The sequence below is a fragment of the Macrobrachium nipponense genome, chromosome 13 (assembly GCF_015104395.2).
Source record: "Macrobrachium nipponense isolate FS-2020 chromosome 13, ASM1510439v2, whole genome shotgun sequence".
Taxonomy (NCBI): Eukaryota; Metazoa; Arthropoda; class Malacostraca; order Decapoda; family Palaemonidae; genus Macrobrachium; species Macrobrachium nipponense.
In genome coordinates, this window is record NC_087206.1 from 82,440,695 (window position 1) to 82,459,189 (window position 18,495).

Below are 18,495 nucleotides of genomic sequence, written 5' to 3' on the forward strand. Positions count from 1 at the left end.
TTTAACTTCTATTTTAGAATTTTTACCAAAGATTTATTTTGCCTTTAACTTCTGTTAGAATGTACAAAGATATTGCCTTAACTTCGTTTCAAAACTTTAACAAGAATATTGCCTTTACTCCTTGTTTTGAATTTTACAAAGATATTGCCTTTAACTTCCGTTACAATTTTACAAAGATACTTCTGTTAGAATTTTAGCGTCAAAATGTAATCGTGATTTTGTTCATCTTTTCAGATAATGGCGTCCCTTGATTTTGTAAGCTGTGGCCTTCTTTCTGGTGAGTAAACATTAGACTTTGACCTCTTCCTTTGAATAGGGCTAACTAACCGTTATTACGAACAGATAACCTCGTGAATTGTCGTTCGGTATTCAGGTAGACGTTTCAATAGACGTTTGTGAAAGTTGGCAGGGTTTTCTGAAAAGTACTGAAGAAACATTGTCAATGAGATATGCATAAACAATTGTACTAGATTTATTCAGTAAATGTGCAATAAAAGGCAGCAAAAGAAGATACGTTACTGACTCCATCTACGGTAAGAGTTGCATGGAATCCAAGAGAGAGAGAGAGAGAGAGAGAGAGAGAGAGAGAGAGAGAGGTCCAGATGAGAACAGCATGAAATGGAACAGAGAGAGAGAGAGAGAGAGAGAGAGAGAGAGAGATATCCGGATACAAACAACATGAAATGGAACAGAGAGAGAGAGAGAGAGAGAGTAGAGAGAGGAGAGAGAGAGAGAGAAATGTCAGATAAGAACAGCATGAAATGAGAGAGAGAGAGAGAGAGAGGAGAGAGAGAGAGAGAGAGAGAGAGAGAGAGAGAGAGGGGCGCGAAGGGATTTTTTAATTTTTTGTGGAAGGGAGCAGTTACTGCGTACATAGAGAATGCGACAGGTGATCGCAGTGTAATTGGTATGCAGGTAAATAAGGGAGAGAGAGAGAGAGAGAGAGAGAGAGAGAGAGAGAGAGAGAGAGAGAGCTGAAGAGACTTGATGGAAAGGTAAGAGCCAACTCGAGATTGCACAACGCAAGTAGCCGACGACGACGCCACGGTTTTCTACAGGTATAGGGGAGGTGGGGGTTGGGGGGGGGGGGGGTCGGGGGGGAGGAAAGATTAGAAGGTACCTGAGAACTGGATTATGTTGAGAAAATCAGCCACGATGGCAGGTAATGGTGAAAAAAGGGAAAAAGAAAAAGGAAAAGGAAATTTTGTGAGTTGGGATGGATAGGGGGTGAGGGGAAGGGGGTGTGGGGGGAGGGGGGAGGGGAAGAAGGAACAGATTTATCACTCCTTCCAAAAAAAGTGGTTTTAAACAATCTCGTCGACTTTCTTTGAATGGGAGAAGGAGGAGAATCGGTATATACCGTCAATGGATGATGTCTGGTTGCTCCCAATGCAATATGGCCGCGATGATTCTCCCTTGTTTGGCAAAAACGGAAATTGAAGAATTGTTCACTTATGCTGCTGAGAGAGAGAGAGAGAGAGAGAGAGAGAGGAGAGAGAGAGAGAGAGAGAGAGAGAGAGTCCAGCAGCTGTAAATCTATCTCAAACTTGAGCCCCTATGATGGCCATGTGGCGTACCGAACTGAGAGTATATTATGATATCTTCGTAACTTGATATATGAAGAGGTAAGTTAGAATCATTGTAAATTATATAACATCTTATTTCCACTTATGCATAATTAAATCCAGTTGTCGAGACTTAATGTTTATTGCTGTAGAATCTCTCGTTATTTGTCTATCGATTTCACTATTACCTGAGTATGTAAGGAAACATGTAATTACCCATTTTTCATTCTTCGTATTGCATCCAATTTTTCATTTTCATATTTCTGTGTTTTCCGTTACTCCTCTAATTATTGAATATCAACTCATCCTTTTCATTATTGGTCCATAAAAGATTCTAACAGAAATGTGAGTGAGAAAGGTAATCGTCATTAAAGTTCGGTAAGCATAACAGACCCTACCTTCTCTTTCCTTCCTAATATATAAATTATAGATTTCTCGTGAAAATGTACTTATTTTGTAATGGTAATTCTCATATATATATATATCTATATTATATATATATATATATATATATATATATATATTTATATATACACGGGAACTACCATTACAAATATATATATATATATATATATATATATATATATATAGTATATATATATATATATATATATATATATATATATATATATATATATATTTATATATATTTGTGTGTGTGTGTATAAATGTTTCTGTAGTTTGAATGTCTCAAATACTGATCAAATACTTCCGCCGAAAGATAAGAATCTTTAATTCATTTATTAATATTTGCCAATATCACTTAAGATACTGTTTAGCTGGAGTATCACGTGGTATATAATATTCTTATAAGAGTCTACATCATCACGTGATGTGCAGGATTCTTGTAAGATTCTGCAGTATCACGTGTTAAGTAGGATTCTTATAAGATTCTACAACGCTTGGCTGTGCCAAAAGACTCTGCAGTATCACGTGTTATGTAGGATTCTTATAAGAGTCTAAGTATCACATAATAAATGAGATTCATATATGAGTCTACATCATCACGTGATATATACGATTCTTAAAAGATTCCACAGTATCCAGTGATATATATAAGATTCTTGTCAGATTATTCGGCATCACGTGATATATAAGATTCTAATATGATTATACAGTATCATGTGATATGTAAGATTGCCGCAGAATTCTAATGTATCACGTGATATATAAGATTCTACAGCCTCGCGTGATGTGAAAGATTCTAATAAGATTCTACCAGATTCACGTAGTAAGATTGCAATAGAATTCTAATGTATCACGTGATATATAAGATTCTACAGCCTCACGTGATGTGAAAGGTTGCTATAAGGTTCTAAAGTATCACGTGATATATAAGATTCTAATAAGATTCTATCGTATCACGTGATGTGAAAGATTCTAATAAGATTCTACAGGTTCACGTGATATTTAAGATTTTAATAAGATTCTACAGTATCACGTGATGTGAAAGATTCCCATAAGATTCAAAAGTATCATGTGATATTTAAGATTCTAATAAGAGTCAACAGCATCACTGCATGTGTAAGATTCTTATGAGATTCTACAGCACCACGTGATATGTAAGATTCTCTGTAAGATTCTACAGCATCTGGTGACATATGCGATTCTTGTAAGATTCTCCAGTATCGCGTGAGTCGTAAGATTACTATAAGATTCTAAAGAATCGCGTGATATACAAGATTCTTGTAAGATTCTACAGTATCAAGTGATATATATAAAATTCTAAGGTGATTCTACAGCATCACGTGACATGTAAGAATATTAGAAGATTCTAAGGTGTCACGTGATACACAAGATTCTTAGTCGCAAACTTTAGAGTTTTCAGTCGCTATAAGAACTCAAATACAATTTGTCTGCCTGTTTCATAAGGAAGAGTTTATTTAATTTATTGGTATAATTTTTTTTTATTCATTTGTGGCGTGCAATGTACTCATTTATACACAATACCAGAGCAGCGTAACTTGACTAAGTCATTTTACATGCTAAATGTAATGTGTACCTTATAATATATGTATGAATCAACTGTGCAATTATCTAAATTTAACCTGCATTTTTTACAACATGGGAAAACATACATGCACAGATGTCCAGACGCACACACACACACACACACATACATACATATATATATATATATATATATATATATATATATATATATATATAGAGAGAGAGAGAGAGAGAGAGAGAGACGAGAGAGAGAGAGAGAGAGAGAGAGAGGACAATGGGATGTCTATATTAACAGTTGCTAATGCTGCAGTCTCTTTGTCTATGCTCCGTTTAATATATTGGAAACCTCATGTTTTATCATTTGAAGATTGCATAATTATACTAAACATAACTCTTTTTAACATTTATCACTGTCTATGTAAACAATAAATAGACTTCTCACAGGGCAGATAATCATTGTAGTTAGACATTTCGAAGACTTCTTAGAGTTTTTCCACACAGAGTATCCGAAATGGTTTATATATATATATATATAATATATATATATATATATATATATATATATATATATATATATATATATAAACCACTTATTGTTTTACATAGGCAGTGATAAATGTTAAAAAAAGAGTTATGTTTAGCATAATTATGCAATCTTCAAAATGATATAACATGAGGTTTCCAATATATTAAACGTAGCATAGACAAAGAGACTGCAGCATTAGCATCAGTTAATATAGACATCCCATTGTCCTCTCTCTCTCTCTCTCTCTCTCTCTCTCTCCTCTCTCTCTTGCTGAACCTAGTGATTGATGAAACTGGATAATATGAGATTAATGGTAATTTTAGAAGCAAGTGCCAAGTCCGCATAAGAACGCATTCTTCAATTTTCAATAAAGATTCACTTCTCGTTGAAAAAAAAAAACTATATCATATACCAATGAATCAGAAGAATGATAAAAGAAAGTCAGATTTCAACGGAACGAAAGTGAGAGAAAGCAAATTGGAAAGGAAAGAAAACAAAGAAGAGTGAGCTTTAGTACTTAAACGAATTACGAAAATTCCTAAAATTCACATAAAATAATTAGTTTTCAATTTTATTATTTTGGATTCAAAGCAAAAAGATAAATAATTGTTTTTCAAGTAATTTAGAATCACTCGGAATTTCGTGAAATACACTAGAGTTGTTAACCTAATACAGTGTCAAGGCAATTAAAATATAGGCTGGAACTTAATGCAGTTACACCTCATTCAAACAAATAAAATTATTAAATGCAGTTAGACCATTCAGTCGTATATAGTATCAAGCTTCAATCATTCCAACCTAGTTTCAGCAAATGTGAAACACTGAATGAATTCAGTTGCACGACGCAATTACTTTAGTAATACTGGTGTGAAAGGCCAGAAAATATCAGAGAGAGAGAGAGAGAGAGAGAGAGAGAGAGAGAGAGAGAGAGAGAGAGAGAGAGACTGTATATGGAAGAAGAAAGTGTCATAGACTACATTTTCTTTTTCTGAAGAGAGAGAGAGAGAGAGAGAGGGGGGGGGTGTTGGTTTAGTTCCTTTTTGTTCCTTTTTCTGACGAGAGAGAGAGAGAGAGAGAGAGAGAGAGGAGGAGAGAGAGAGAGAGGTAGTTCCTTTTTGTTCCTTTTTCTGACAAGAGAGAGAGAGAGAGAGAGAGAGAGAGAGAGAGAGAGAGAGAGAGAAGCGGATGAGTAAGCCAACATACATCTCTATCCTTCTTAATTTGCAGGCGTTTTATTTATTTATGTATTCATTTTTGCATTTTTGCCAGAGTCTTTACAAAAGAAGAAAAAATCTTAATTTATGGAAACGTTAATGTGTAAAGACATGCAACCAATGTGTAGGAGTAGTAGTTTAAAACAAATGTTCATTGAGTCAGTGATAGTTTATAATTATGTGTAAGTGTGTGTGTGTGTGTGTAGAGAGAGAGAGAGAGAGAGAGAGAGATAATTGCTTCATTTAACAAACTGCGCCATTTGTAATACTAGAGAGAGAAATAGAGGGAGAGAGAAACGAGAAAGCTACTTAATGTAATACTGGGAGAATGGACACAAGAAAGAGAGGAGAGAAGAGAGACCGAGAGAGTGTGTGCCCTGTAACTATTTCATTTGATATATTGTAACATTTTTAATACCTTGTGATAGAAGAGAGAGAGAGAGAGAGCTTCTTAATTTGTAATACTGTGTGATAGACACATTTCATTTAATATATTGCTATATTTTTAATACCGTGGGACAGACACGACAGAGAGAGAGAGAGAGAGAGAGAGAGAGAGAGAGAGAGAGAGAGAGATAACTGATTTTTTAAAATGTCCTCACAAGAGATTATTTCCTGTAATGTGGCATCACGATAAGAGAGAGAGAGAGAGAGAGAGAGAGAGAGAGAGAGAGAGAGCTTAACGAAATGTAACCGCTGGTTGCGTGGAACTACAGAATTCATTTCTTCCAAGTTTCATATAGTTTCGCCCGTTGTCTTTTAGTATTTTGTAAGCAATTCAATCATCTGATTTGATCGACAAGAACAGGAAGTCAACCTTATACTTTACACTGACATTTACTGAAACATAAAAGCATCATTCTACAATGGGTGGAAAGATCGAGAGTCCGAGACTCATTCACCGGTGAGTGAATGAGTCTCGGATTCACTGCTCCAATGATTTCCAGAAGTTAGCTGTGTAGAAGAAAAAAAAATTGAATAAAGATAAAAGACGGTGGTTTCACTCAATCGTACATCAGCGTAAAGACCGTTCAACCATTACTTGACTTCTGGGAAAGCACATTTGTATATCAGTATGTGTGTATATATACGCATGTACATACGCCTTCTGGCGTCAGATACGCGAGAATAGGGACACGCCTTTCCTTGATTTGTTAACTAATTCAGTTCAGTGACTTTTCAATATTATTAATGATTATCATTATTACAAACATTTTTCTTTTTTTTAGAATTTCACTGAAATATGCATCGATTTTAAGAAATTTTATAATATTGTCTTGTGGTGATCAACGTTTTCCTTAACATACACATACATACACACACATACACACACACACGCATATATATATATATATACACATATATAAATATATATATATATATATATATATATATATATCTATATATATAATCATATATGTATATATATATAGGTATACATATATGATATACATATGATATATATATATATATATATATATACATATATATACACACAATATATGTATATATATACATATAATATACATATACATACATATATGCATTTAATATTATTTATTGTTGACACTTTCACGGGATTTGTAGTCAACCATTTACAATTTCTAATCTATCAAGGAACATAAAAAATAACAATTCATCGCCACAGTTATTCGGGTTACAACTTCATTCACAAAAACGATACCATATTCCATTTACCCAATACATTCCTCTGTCATGACGAAAGGAGACAGCGAACAGCGCTCTAGAACGCTAGTGTAGTAGTAGTTACCAATATCTGTGCACTTCCTTCATTGATACGCGTATGCGTGTATATGGCCACGGACACAAGTACACATACGCACCGGAAATGAGTAAGACAGTAGTTGTTTCAATCTTCAACCATCTCGAGTACCATACCATTCACAAATCCTCTGAGAGAGAGAGAGAGAGAGAGAGAGAGAGAGAGAGAGAGAGAGAGAGAGAGAGAAACTCTACTTAGTTGTTTCTGTACGACTGAAATATGTGGTTAATATGATTTAAAATGGATTATTCTTTATTGGTAAGTCTGATATTAGACGGGGGAATTCTGTACGATAAAAGGACCTTCGTACAGTCAGCAGTAAGTTTTATTTATAAGTAACCACCGTAATACCATTAAAGGTAATGGTAATCATAATACCATTAATGGTAATCTTATTACCATCAATGGGACCCTCCCATACTCATGGGTGTCAGCTTCAAGCAATTCCAAAAATGAAAAACTAAAACGTATTAGGAAAATTCCCACATGAAATATAAATTCATTACCCCCGTATTGGGGAGGGTAGTACCACCAGTGCACCTCACGCGGTGTGCTGTAAGCATTACTCCAGGTCCTTTGCAGCGTCTCTTCGGCCGCTAGCTGCAACCCCCTTTCATTCATTTTACTGTACTTCCGTGTTACTTTCCACTTGGAATCTGATGATAAATGAATAGGATAAAATGTTGATATTTTATCCTGTCTATTTATTTCTTTATTGCTCTTTTAAAATCTTTTAGCGACTGAATGGAACGAAATAAAGTAAGAAGATATTGAAGCCCAAGGAGAAAATCACTCAGAGAGGAATCCGCTTAAGAAGAAGAAGAAGAAGAAGAAGAAGAAGAAGAAGAAAAGAAGAAGGAGAGGAAAAAGGACAGGAAGAAGAGGTAGAAGATGGAGATAAGAAGAAGAAGAAGAAAAGAAGTAGAAGAAGAAAAAATAGAAGAGGTAGAAGAAAAAGAAGGAGAAGAAGAAGTAGAAGATGGAAAAGAAGAAGAAAAAATAGAAGAAGAGGTAGAAGAAGGAGAAGAAGAAGAAGATGAAGAAGAAGTAGAAGAAGGAGAAGAAGGAGAAGAAATAGTAGCAGAAAAAGAGGTAGAAGAAGAGATAGAAAAGAAGAAGAAGAAGAACGAAGAAATAGAAGAAGTATAAGTAGAAGAAGAAGAAGAAGAAGAAGAAGGAATAGAAGAAGTAGAAGAAGAAGAAGAAACAAAGAGAAGGAGAAGAAGAAGAAGAAGAAAGAAGAAAGAAGAAGAAGAAGAAACAAAGAGAAGGAGAAGAAGAAGAAGAAGAAGAAGAAGAAAGAAGAAATAGAAGAAGAGGGAGTTTGAGAATAATAAAGATTGTCGGCTTGTGAAACAGACAAAACCTCTTTCACACACCAGGACGGACAGACAGACAGACAGACAAACACAGACAAGCAGGGAAGAAGAATAAACAGGTAGAACAAACAAACAAGTAAACACACAAACACACACACACATACAATACACACATACACAGAATGGAAGGCGAGGGAGAAGCGAGGGTGTGCTCCTGATTACAAACTTCCGGTGGGGGATGGTGGTATTGGTGGTGGTGGTGGTCTCCTCCTCCCCCTCCCCTCCCTCCTCCCCCTCCTCCTCCTCCTCCTCCTCCTCCTCCTCCTCCTCCTTCCGATGAGGAGAAATTGAAGCGTCTCTTCTGTTGTCTATTGATATTTTCATATCAATAAACTCTCTTTGTTTACTTATTGAATTCTTTGTTTAATTCATTATTAATCACCCCCCTCTCCTCCTCCTCCCCCTTCCCCCTCCCGCCCCACCACCCCCCCGCCCCATCTCCCCCGGCATCTTTCTCCATTGCTAATCTAACATAAGATCATTTATTATCTGAAGATGATTATAACCCTCCTTCTCTCTCTCTCTCTCTCTCTCTCTCTCTCTCTCTCTCTCTCTGCTATACTACATCTCACCGTCTTCCTCATTAAATAGAATTCAAGTTTCAAGATCATCAAAGAAAATTTATATCAATAAAAGTCCTTCATGAAAAGAATTATAAACAATCAAAAAATCAATCAAGTTTTCTGTACAACGTATAATACTGTATAAAATCCATCAACAATAACCGGCAGCTCTGCAGTTGCTCACCAGATGCGGTAGAGTGAGGGTCTGCGTACCATGGCTCCGGAAAGCGCTGCCAGATGCACGATCTATGGCTAAATATTACCTTAAATGAAATAAAAACTACTGAGGCCAGAGAGTTGCAATTTGGAATGTTTGATGATTGGAGGGTGGATGATCAAAATATCAATTGGCAGCCCTGTAGACTCAGTAGTTCTTTAGATCTGAGGGTGGAAGGACGGGCAAAGTCCGCATAATAGTTTTCGTTCACATAAATCTGAAAACATATAGTTTTGTTTTGTGAGCTATGAAAGAATTCAGCTCCATTTGCCTGCGCTGCGACGGGAAGAGCTATTAAGCTTACGAATATTAAAATGGTTATTTAATTGACAGAATATAAAAGTGTTAATAGATGAAAAGAATGTTAATAAATAAATTGAAAACAAATAATTCGAGCTAGCCCTGGTAGAGCTAATAATCAGTTTAGTAGACTGTTAAAACTATTTTTTGCTATAATAATAATAATACGTAATAATAATAATAATACACACACACCTAGTATGTATATATATCTATATATATATACAAATACATTTATATACAGTATATGCACGCGTATATATACAAATATATATATATATATATATATATATATATATATATATATATATATGAATATATATTGTATATACATGCATTTGCACACACACACACTACACACACACACACACACACACACACATATATATATATATATATATATATATATATATATATATATATATATATAAATATATATACTATATATATATGTGTCTGTGTGTGTATGCATACATACATAGAAAGCCGGATATATACAGGCATCCAATATACCATGTAAGGTGCGCTGGTAGCACCACTACTACACCAGGCATAGGGGAAGCAGGGCTTGATAAGAGTTGGGTGACAACCAAACTATTTCCTATAGATTTTATCCTCTAGAGGAAAGTAGCTCCAAAATTCTAGGGAACAAAGCTTGCAACCACGGACGAATAAGTCTCACACAAAGCTTGAACAACTGGGATGTAAAAAAAAAAAAAAAAAAAAAAAATTATAACATCCAAACAGTATATACCGAGTTCTATAGAAAGGTAAACAAACAGCGTGAAAAACTGAACTATATCAGGACATTACAACTTACAAGACTGTACCATTATCCTGTGTATCTGCGAGTTACAAAGAGTCACAAGGATTAGGATGTCTCAAAGACTTGTCAGTCCATCCGAGGAGACATCGTGTGCTTACTTATCTCTAGGAGCAGGTTTTACTGTACATTCACAATTTTCTAATGATTTTGTCTAGCTTTCTTTTCAACTTTTCCTCGTTGTTGCTGCTTACAACCTCTGGTGGCAGTTTATTCCATGTGTCACGTTATGCGGTGCACTGTAGGCATTACTTAAGTTATTTGCAGCGTGCCCCTAGTTGCAACCTCTTTCATTCCTTTTACTGTACCTCCTTTCACATTCTCTTTCTTCTATCGTACATTCCACCCTCTCCTAAAAACTGATTCATAGCGCAACTGCTTTGAGGTTTACCTCCTGTTTCACCATTCATACTTTTTACCGTCAATATCCGTTTCAGCGCTGAATGACTTCATCAGTCCCAGTGCTTGGCTATTGGCCTAAATTTTATAATCAATCATTCAATCTAGCAGAAGGAAGTCTGTCGGAAAACGGCAAAGTACTAAAAGTACTGAGATCTGTGGCAATGGAATCGCTGAAAGAAGAGTTAGCCGAGAAGTGGAAATCTTTTATACTAGAAGACCAGGCTGCGGATTCTTCAGGATTGAAGAACCAAGTTTGTTAAGAGGCAACTGTTAAAAAAGAGAGTTCGCTGGGAAGGCATGCGTTATCTTTTCCCATTAACGAAGGAATAACAGGATAAAAACAAAATGCTTGCTTTCAGAGTTCTGAAGGCAACCGACCCGGCTATATCAGTATAAAGCGCCTCAGAAGCGTGATCGGTATGGTCTTGGCCTGCTACCTCGGTGGCCGCGAGTTCGATTCTCGGCCATTCCATTGAGGTGTTAGAGACGTGTATTCCTGGTGATAGAAGTTCACTCTCGACGTGGTTCGGAAGTCACGTACAGCCGTTGGTCCCGTTGCTGAATAACCACTGGTTCCATGCAACGTAAAAACACCATACAAACAAACAAAGAAAATATCTGGATAAAAGACTTCTTTACGATTAAAGGAAAAAATATTCTCTTTTAGAATTATGTATGCAACCGACCCAAGTAAGTTCAAAAGTAACGAGATTAAACGCGTTTTTTTAAAAGATAATATCTCAAGTTCCCTGCTCGCAGTCTCTATTCCTGAATACTCTTTAGTTACTCCCTTTCGCGAATGTGAATACACTGAGGAAAATGCAAAATGCATTCACCATAAATCATCGCTACACTGATAAGAGAACGTATTGAACGAGGCTTCTGTAAGCCTTCTTTTATATTAATCGTGACCAACAGACACGTGACTCCGAACTGCGAACCAGGTGCGAGAACTATTGTTTCGTTCTTGTATTCGCCTCTCAGTTTCCTATTGGTTGATGTAAGTCGGTGGACCAATCACGAATGCCCTTAGGTCGTGTTACCTGAAGGGGTTCCTTTTGTTTAATGAACCGTGACTGTACACACACACACACACACACACACACACACACACACACAACACACATATATATATATATATATATATATATATATATAATAGTATATATATATATATATATATACTATATATATATATATGGGTATATGGGTATATGTATATATACATATACATTTTATGTATATACACATAGATATGTATATATATATATATATATATATATATATATATATATATATATAGTATATATATTTATAATACACCTATATATATTTTAGTAATTCAGGTTAATGAAAATGTGGGAGAAATAATTAACCGAAGATGTTTCGCTTCAATTACGTTTTTTTAAAATTGTATTTCTTTTATATATTATATTATATTATACAACTGGTAACCATCCATGGTTTGAACACCCTATCGTATTAATGACTGATTGGTTTAGACCATGGCGTTCTCAACCTTTGGGGACCATGGCAACAATTCATTGGCGCCATAGCAGACTGTTACAAATCATACATTTCAAGCCATTGTTAGAAATCAGAATTTATGTAAAATGCACCACTCTGTCCTGGCATAGAAAAAAAAATCCATCAACTAAGATTATTATTATAACTGTCAGGTTTGTAAATAAGTTTAGTTCTTATGGAGAAAGGTTTTTTCTTCATCAACGTTTTATTCATTTATCTATTTTATCCCTTTTTACTTTTTTTTATGGGGACTGTAACTGAGTATCGTACCTTCCCTGAAAATAGCGGGACACCATATCTTAAAAACTAACCATAGAATCTTCTTGAAAATTATCCCCAGGTTATATTCTTAACTAACCTAACCCGACCTAATGTAACCTAGGGGCGTAGTAAAGAAACATCTTGGGAAGTTCTGGTGTTCCACAGGATAGTGTTCTGTAAACTTTACGGTTTCTAGTCCTTGCTACTGAGATAAATATTTTTCTGGAAAATATGATATTAGAGATCCTGCTCTTATTAATCCCTTTATTATTATTATTATTATTATTATTATTATTATTATTATTATTATTATTATTATTATTATTATTGCCTACCTAATGTACACACACACACACACACACACACACACACACCACACATATATATATTATATATATATATATATATATATATATATATATAGTATGTATGTATATATCATTAGGTAGGCAATAATAATAATAATAATATATATATATATATATATATATATATATATATTATATATATATATATATATATATAGCACGTACGCAGACAGTATGCTGATGACGGCCAGCAGCCAATCGGACAGACAGACCGACCGACAGCACCTGGTGTCTGTGAAACACATGGAAGAAGAACCGACAGGTGTTACTTATACGACTCGCTTGAAGGAACACCTCTTTTCTTTTTTCACACGGAGCACCGGCGCCGAACGGGTGGGGGGTGGGATTTTACTTTGATTTCAAAGAAGGATTTGAAAATTGCAAATAGGATTTCTTAAGTTCTTTCTTCCAGATTTTTATTTTTTACTTTATTTTTTTATTGTTTTATTTCAAAGATTTTGTCTTTTTTTCGGGATTTTTTTTATTCCGATTGGATTTCCAAGGAGATTTTAAACATTGCAATAGGAAATTTCATAAACCCTTTATTCGGGATTTTTTTTTTTAATTCGTAGGGGATTTTGACCATTGAAAATAGGCTTTCGTAAACCCTTTATTCGGGATTTTTTTTTAAATTTCAAAGGAGATTTTAAACATCGCAAATGGGATTTCATAAATCCTTTATTCGGGATTTTTTAGATTTCAAAGGATATTTAGAAAAGTGAAGATAGGATTCCATAAATCCTTTATTAGGGATTTTTTTTTTTTTTTTTCAAAGAAAATTTGGAAAGGGAAGATATGATTCCGTAAATCCTTTATTCGGGACTTTTTAGGTTTTCGAACGAGAATTTGAAAATTGAAAATAGGAATCCATAAATCCTTTATTCGGGATTTGTTTTTTTTGGATTTCAAAGGAGATTTTGACCATTGAAAATAGGCTTTCATAAATCCTTTGTTTGGAATTTTTTTTTTATTCCAAAGGAGATTTTGAAAATTGAAAAAAGTATTCCGTAAATCCTTTATTCGGGATTTTTTGGATTTCAAAGATTTTGACAATTGAGACTAGGATTTCATAATTCCTTTATTCGTTTTTTTTTATTTCAACTCCAAGGAGAGTTTTGAAAACTACAAATAGGATTTGATAAATCTCGCACTAAGGATTTAAATACATTTCAAAAGAGAATTTAATAATTTAATAAATAATTTTCTCGGGATTTAAAAATCTCTCTCTCTCTCTCTCTTTTTCTTTTTTTTATTTTTTGCCGATGGCGGTAGTTATACTGACGCTAGATTAAGGTCATCTATAAATCAATCGAACGGTTGTGTCTGCTGGCGTTACGTAGTTTACTTACAGCTATGTCAGTGTACGCGCTGTCAGAATATACGTATATATGTATATATAGTATATATATATATATTATATATATTATATATATATATATATATATATATATATATATATATATACACACACATATATGATTGTAACCTGAACTGGGACGATGCAGATAAGTGGATGACTACCGAGCAGGTTACATAAAGGTGCAAGGTCACGGGGCATAAACAGACACCTTCCCTCTGTTACCTGCCGACGAAAGTTAAAGGTGGCAGACAAGGTCACCTCAGGTGTGGTAGAGGCTATATTTATATACCTGTGCCAGCCAAGAAGAAGAAGAAGAAAGAAAGAGAAACTACCTGTAATCAAATTTCTTCACTGAAATGAAGGATATTGGTATCTATTTATTTATTAACTTTTTTTTATTCGTTTTTAATATGTATGTAGTCTCTTCTTTCCGTATTTCTCATTACCTTCCTTTACTTCTTTCTATGGAGCGAGATATTCTTCGAAAGCTTCAATTTTAAGTTGATGGCCCCATTGGTGGGCTTGTTCCGTATGAATAGGTTTCATTGACTGAATAATATAATTAACTAATAATAATAATAATAATAATAATAATAATAATAATAATAATAATAATAATACACACATTATATATATATATATTGATTTGACGAGATATTCCATCGAATGACTGAAATCGGCATGACTTTTTCGTGCATGGTACTACACGTTTTCGTAACTGTTTATTACTTTTAATCACGTTGGAGAGAATATTAGTCATTTTGATTTAATATCAAAAGAAGAACAACAAGAACAAGAACAAGAAGAACACGAAGAAGAAGAAGAGGATGAAGAAGAAACAATTCACATGCATGAAATATCAAATGATGCTATGTATACCAAGTGTTATAGAATGAACAATACAGCCTCACAGCGTGAACGTTGGTGTTAGTAATATTCTGTATGTGTGTGTGTGTGTATGTGCGTGCATACATTCGTTCCAGACGTCCAGAATGAATGGGAACTGAAGGAACTGGTCCATATAGGCGGAACAGTGCAACGGTATATGGCTTAACGGAAGTCAGTGAAGAAAACTTCGACGAGAAATGGAAATTGATCTCAATTCACTTTCAAACGTCTACTGAACCTTTCCCGGAGTAAAAATAAGTATTCAAGTCGTTCCTTAAACAAAATATCGATGGAATGAACGGAAGAGATTGGTATGTGAAATGTATATCGAATGAAATGTCATTTCATCCAATATGAATAATGGCTTCTAGATCTAGACTTATAATGCTGTTCATCACTATCCACGAATGCGTAGACGCAGATTTGAGTTTAAAATATTCGAATGTCATGATAAGGGGGTGGGGGTACCGGAGTGGTGTGTGATGGGGAAGAGGAAGCAGAAACTACGGCAGGTTGGCAATACTGACAGGATGCGGTGTGGTCGTGTTGCCAGACCGTGAGCTCCAATATTTTCCTCCATGGTTTAATTTCCCCCCTTCCCATCATTTGATTTTCCACTCTTAATCGTGCTTGCATGCTTTCGTAGGACTACAGGCATCAGGATATTCGTTCATTTAAGAAGGATTAACATCCTCCGATAGTTTATCTGAGGTTGCATGTGTTTCCTGGGCCTTTAAAACCGCCCATCCTCCGAAAGGAAACTGTAGGAGGAAGAATAGAAGGAAATCTCTGGGATTTTTTGAACCAAATGCTTGAAACAGGAGACACCCAGGGTTCATTGTTCTTGGGTTGAGAGAGCATGCATAGCTTGCTCGAGTTCTTCTTCTTCTTCTTCTTTTCTTATTCTTCTTCTTCTCCTCTTTTATTCTCCTGTTTGTTCCATTTATCGAGGTCATTATTCAACTCGGTTTCGTCTCGGTTATTACCGAATAATTAAGATTTCTAAATTATTTATGGCGCGTGTAGGTGATTGTCATTGCTTCCTTAGGATCCTATTGTGAGTTGCAGTCGCTGTCTACGATGAATAATCACTGTATACGATGAAAACCCAGTGTCTACGATGAACAGTCACTGTCTACGATGAACACCCACTGTCAGCCATGAACAACTACAGTCTACGGTGAACACCAACTGTCTATGATGAACAACCACTGTCTACGGTGAACAACCAATGTCTACGATAAACACCCACGGTTTACGATGAATAACCAGTCTACAGTGAACAACCACTGTCTGCAATAAACAATCACCGTCTACTGGTGAACAGTTACTGTCTACGATGAACAATCACTGTCTACAATGAACAGTCACTGTCTACGATGAACAGTCACAGTATCTGACATCATATCACAACTAGTATCAATCTGCACATTGAAGTTCTCTTGATGGCTTCCCAAAACTGGCGCAATTTGGTTTCAGCCTAGGCCTAATTTAAAATTTTGAGCCTCGATGACATTTTCGCCCTCAGACTCCTAGGCTGCTGCTCAAGTGAGGTTTGACTTTGATTTCAAACAGTGACTGTTCATCGTCGACAGTGATTGTTCATTATAGACAGTGATTGTTCATCATAGCCAGTGACTGTTCATCGTAGACAGTGACTGTTTAATATAAACAGTGATTGGTCATCTTGGACAGTGATTTTTCATCACGGACAGCGACTGTTTATTATAAATAGTGATTGTTCATTGTAGACAGTGACTGTTTTCATCATAGCCAGTGATTCTTCATTGTAGACAGTGACTGTTTAATATAAACAGTAATTGGTCATCTTGGACAGTGACTGTTCATCATTGCCAGTGATTTTTCATCATAGACAGCGACTGTTAACATAAACAGTGATTGGTCATCTGGGACATTGACTGTTCATCATAGAAAGTGGCTGTTCGTCATTGTCAGTGATTTTTCATCGTAGACAGGGACTGTTTAATATAAACAGTGACTGGTCATCTGGGACAGGAACTGTTCATCATAGACAGTGGCTGTTCATCGTTGTCAGTGATTTTTCATCGTAGACAGCGACTGTTTATTAAACAGTGATTGTTCATTGTAGACAGTGACTGTTCATCGTAGACGGTGACTGTTTATCGTGGACAGTGACTGTTCATTTTGAACAGTGACTGTTCATTGTAGAAGATGATAATTATTCATCGTAGACAGTGATTGCTCCTCATAGGAAGTGACCGATCATCTAGAGTTACAATTAAGTGACTGTTCAGTTACTGTTCTTTAACGTAATCCTGTTGATTTATTATTGCATGCAGCTGTGATGTAAAAAGGAATAAAAATAGATAAAATTGAATGAAGATAAATAATGAATATAAATAAAAAGGGAAATGATCAGGGTTAATAAGAAAATTAAATAACGAAACAAAATGAAAAGAAAGTCCGCTAAAATTTTTATATTTCTGTTGTTCTTTCGTTAATGTTTACTGTTACTTTAAATTATTCCTGTCACTAAATCAATCTCATTAACAGATAAGTAACATCACTAACAGTCATTAACTTATTGGCCAGAAGTGATTATTAAGTAAAAAAGTGACAAAATTTTAGGCGTTTATATTTTGAAATGACGGGAAGAAAAAAGGGGCTTTCGGTACCAGATGTACTTTGTACAACGTATAGATAACATCTCGTTGTATTTCTGAGCAGCGGTTGTTTGCGTGTACTTCGTTGCACAGGTGTACTGTGCAATAAGCGCAGTGCACCTGGCTTGCTTTGACCGTTTCACAAATGTTTCATACACCGAAATATAATTCTAAATCGCTGTTTGATGTTTTCTTGGCTGTAGGTATCTCTGTGTAAAATTATTAATGTTATAGAGATATTCAATTTCTATATATATATATATATATATATATATAGTATATATATATATATATATATATATATATGCATAATATTCTGAATTTTAGTCGAAATTTCTTGCCAGGAGGAACGTATGGAAGCTTCATAAATAAAAGTAAGGGAAAAGTGTATTATTTAAACAGTTTTCTCAATAATTACCAACGATTTCCTTATTGCCAAATCTCCACCGCCAATACTACCTGTCTTTTAAATCCGCATTGTGGGTAGTTCAGCCGTCAATGCACCTCACGCGGTGCACTGTAGTCATTGCTTATGGTTCTTTGCAGCGTCCCTTCGGCCCCTAGCTGCGACCTATCTCATTTCTTTCACTGTACCTCCGTTCATATTCTCTTTCTTCCATCTTACTTTCCACCTTCTTCTAACAATTGCTTCATAGTGCAACTCCGAGGTCTTCCTCCTGTTACACCTATAAAACCCCACACCTTGTGTTTTCCTCCTCAA

At 35.2% G+C, this 18,495-nt stretch overlaps 1 protein-coding gene across 1 annotated transcript in view; it reads left to right on the forward strand.

The window, feature by feature from the left end:
• Positions 1–18,495, forward strand: part of LOC135225148 (uncharacterized) — a 314,297-nt gene that overhangs the window by 123,145 nt on the left and 172,657 nt on the right. Inside the window, exon 4 of the mRNA XM_064264376.1 lies at positions 235–277. Within this exon, the coding sequence (XP_064120446.1) occupies positions 235–277 (43 nt within the window). The remainder of the gene's footprint in view (positions 1–234; positions 278–18,495) is intronic.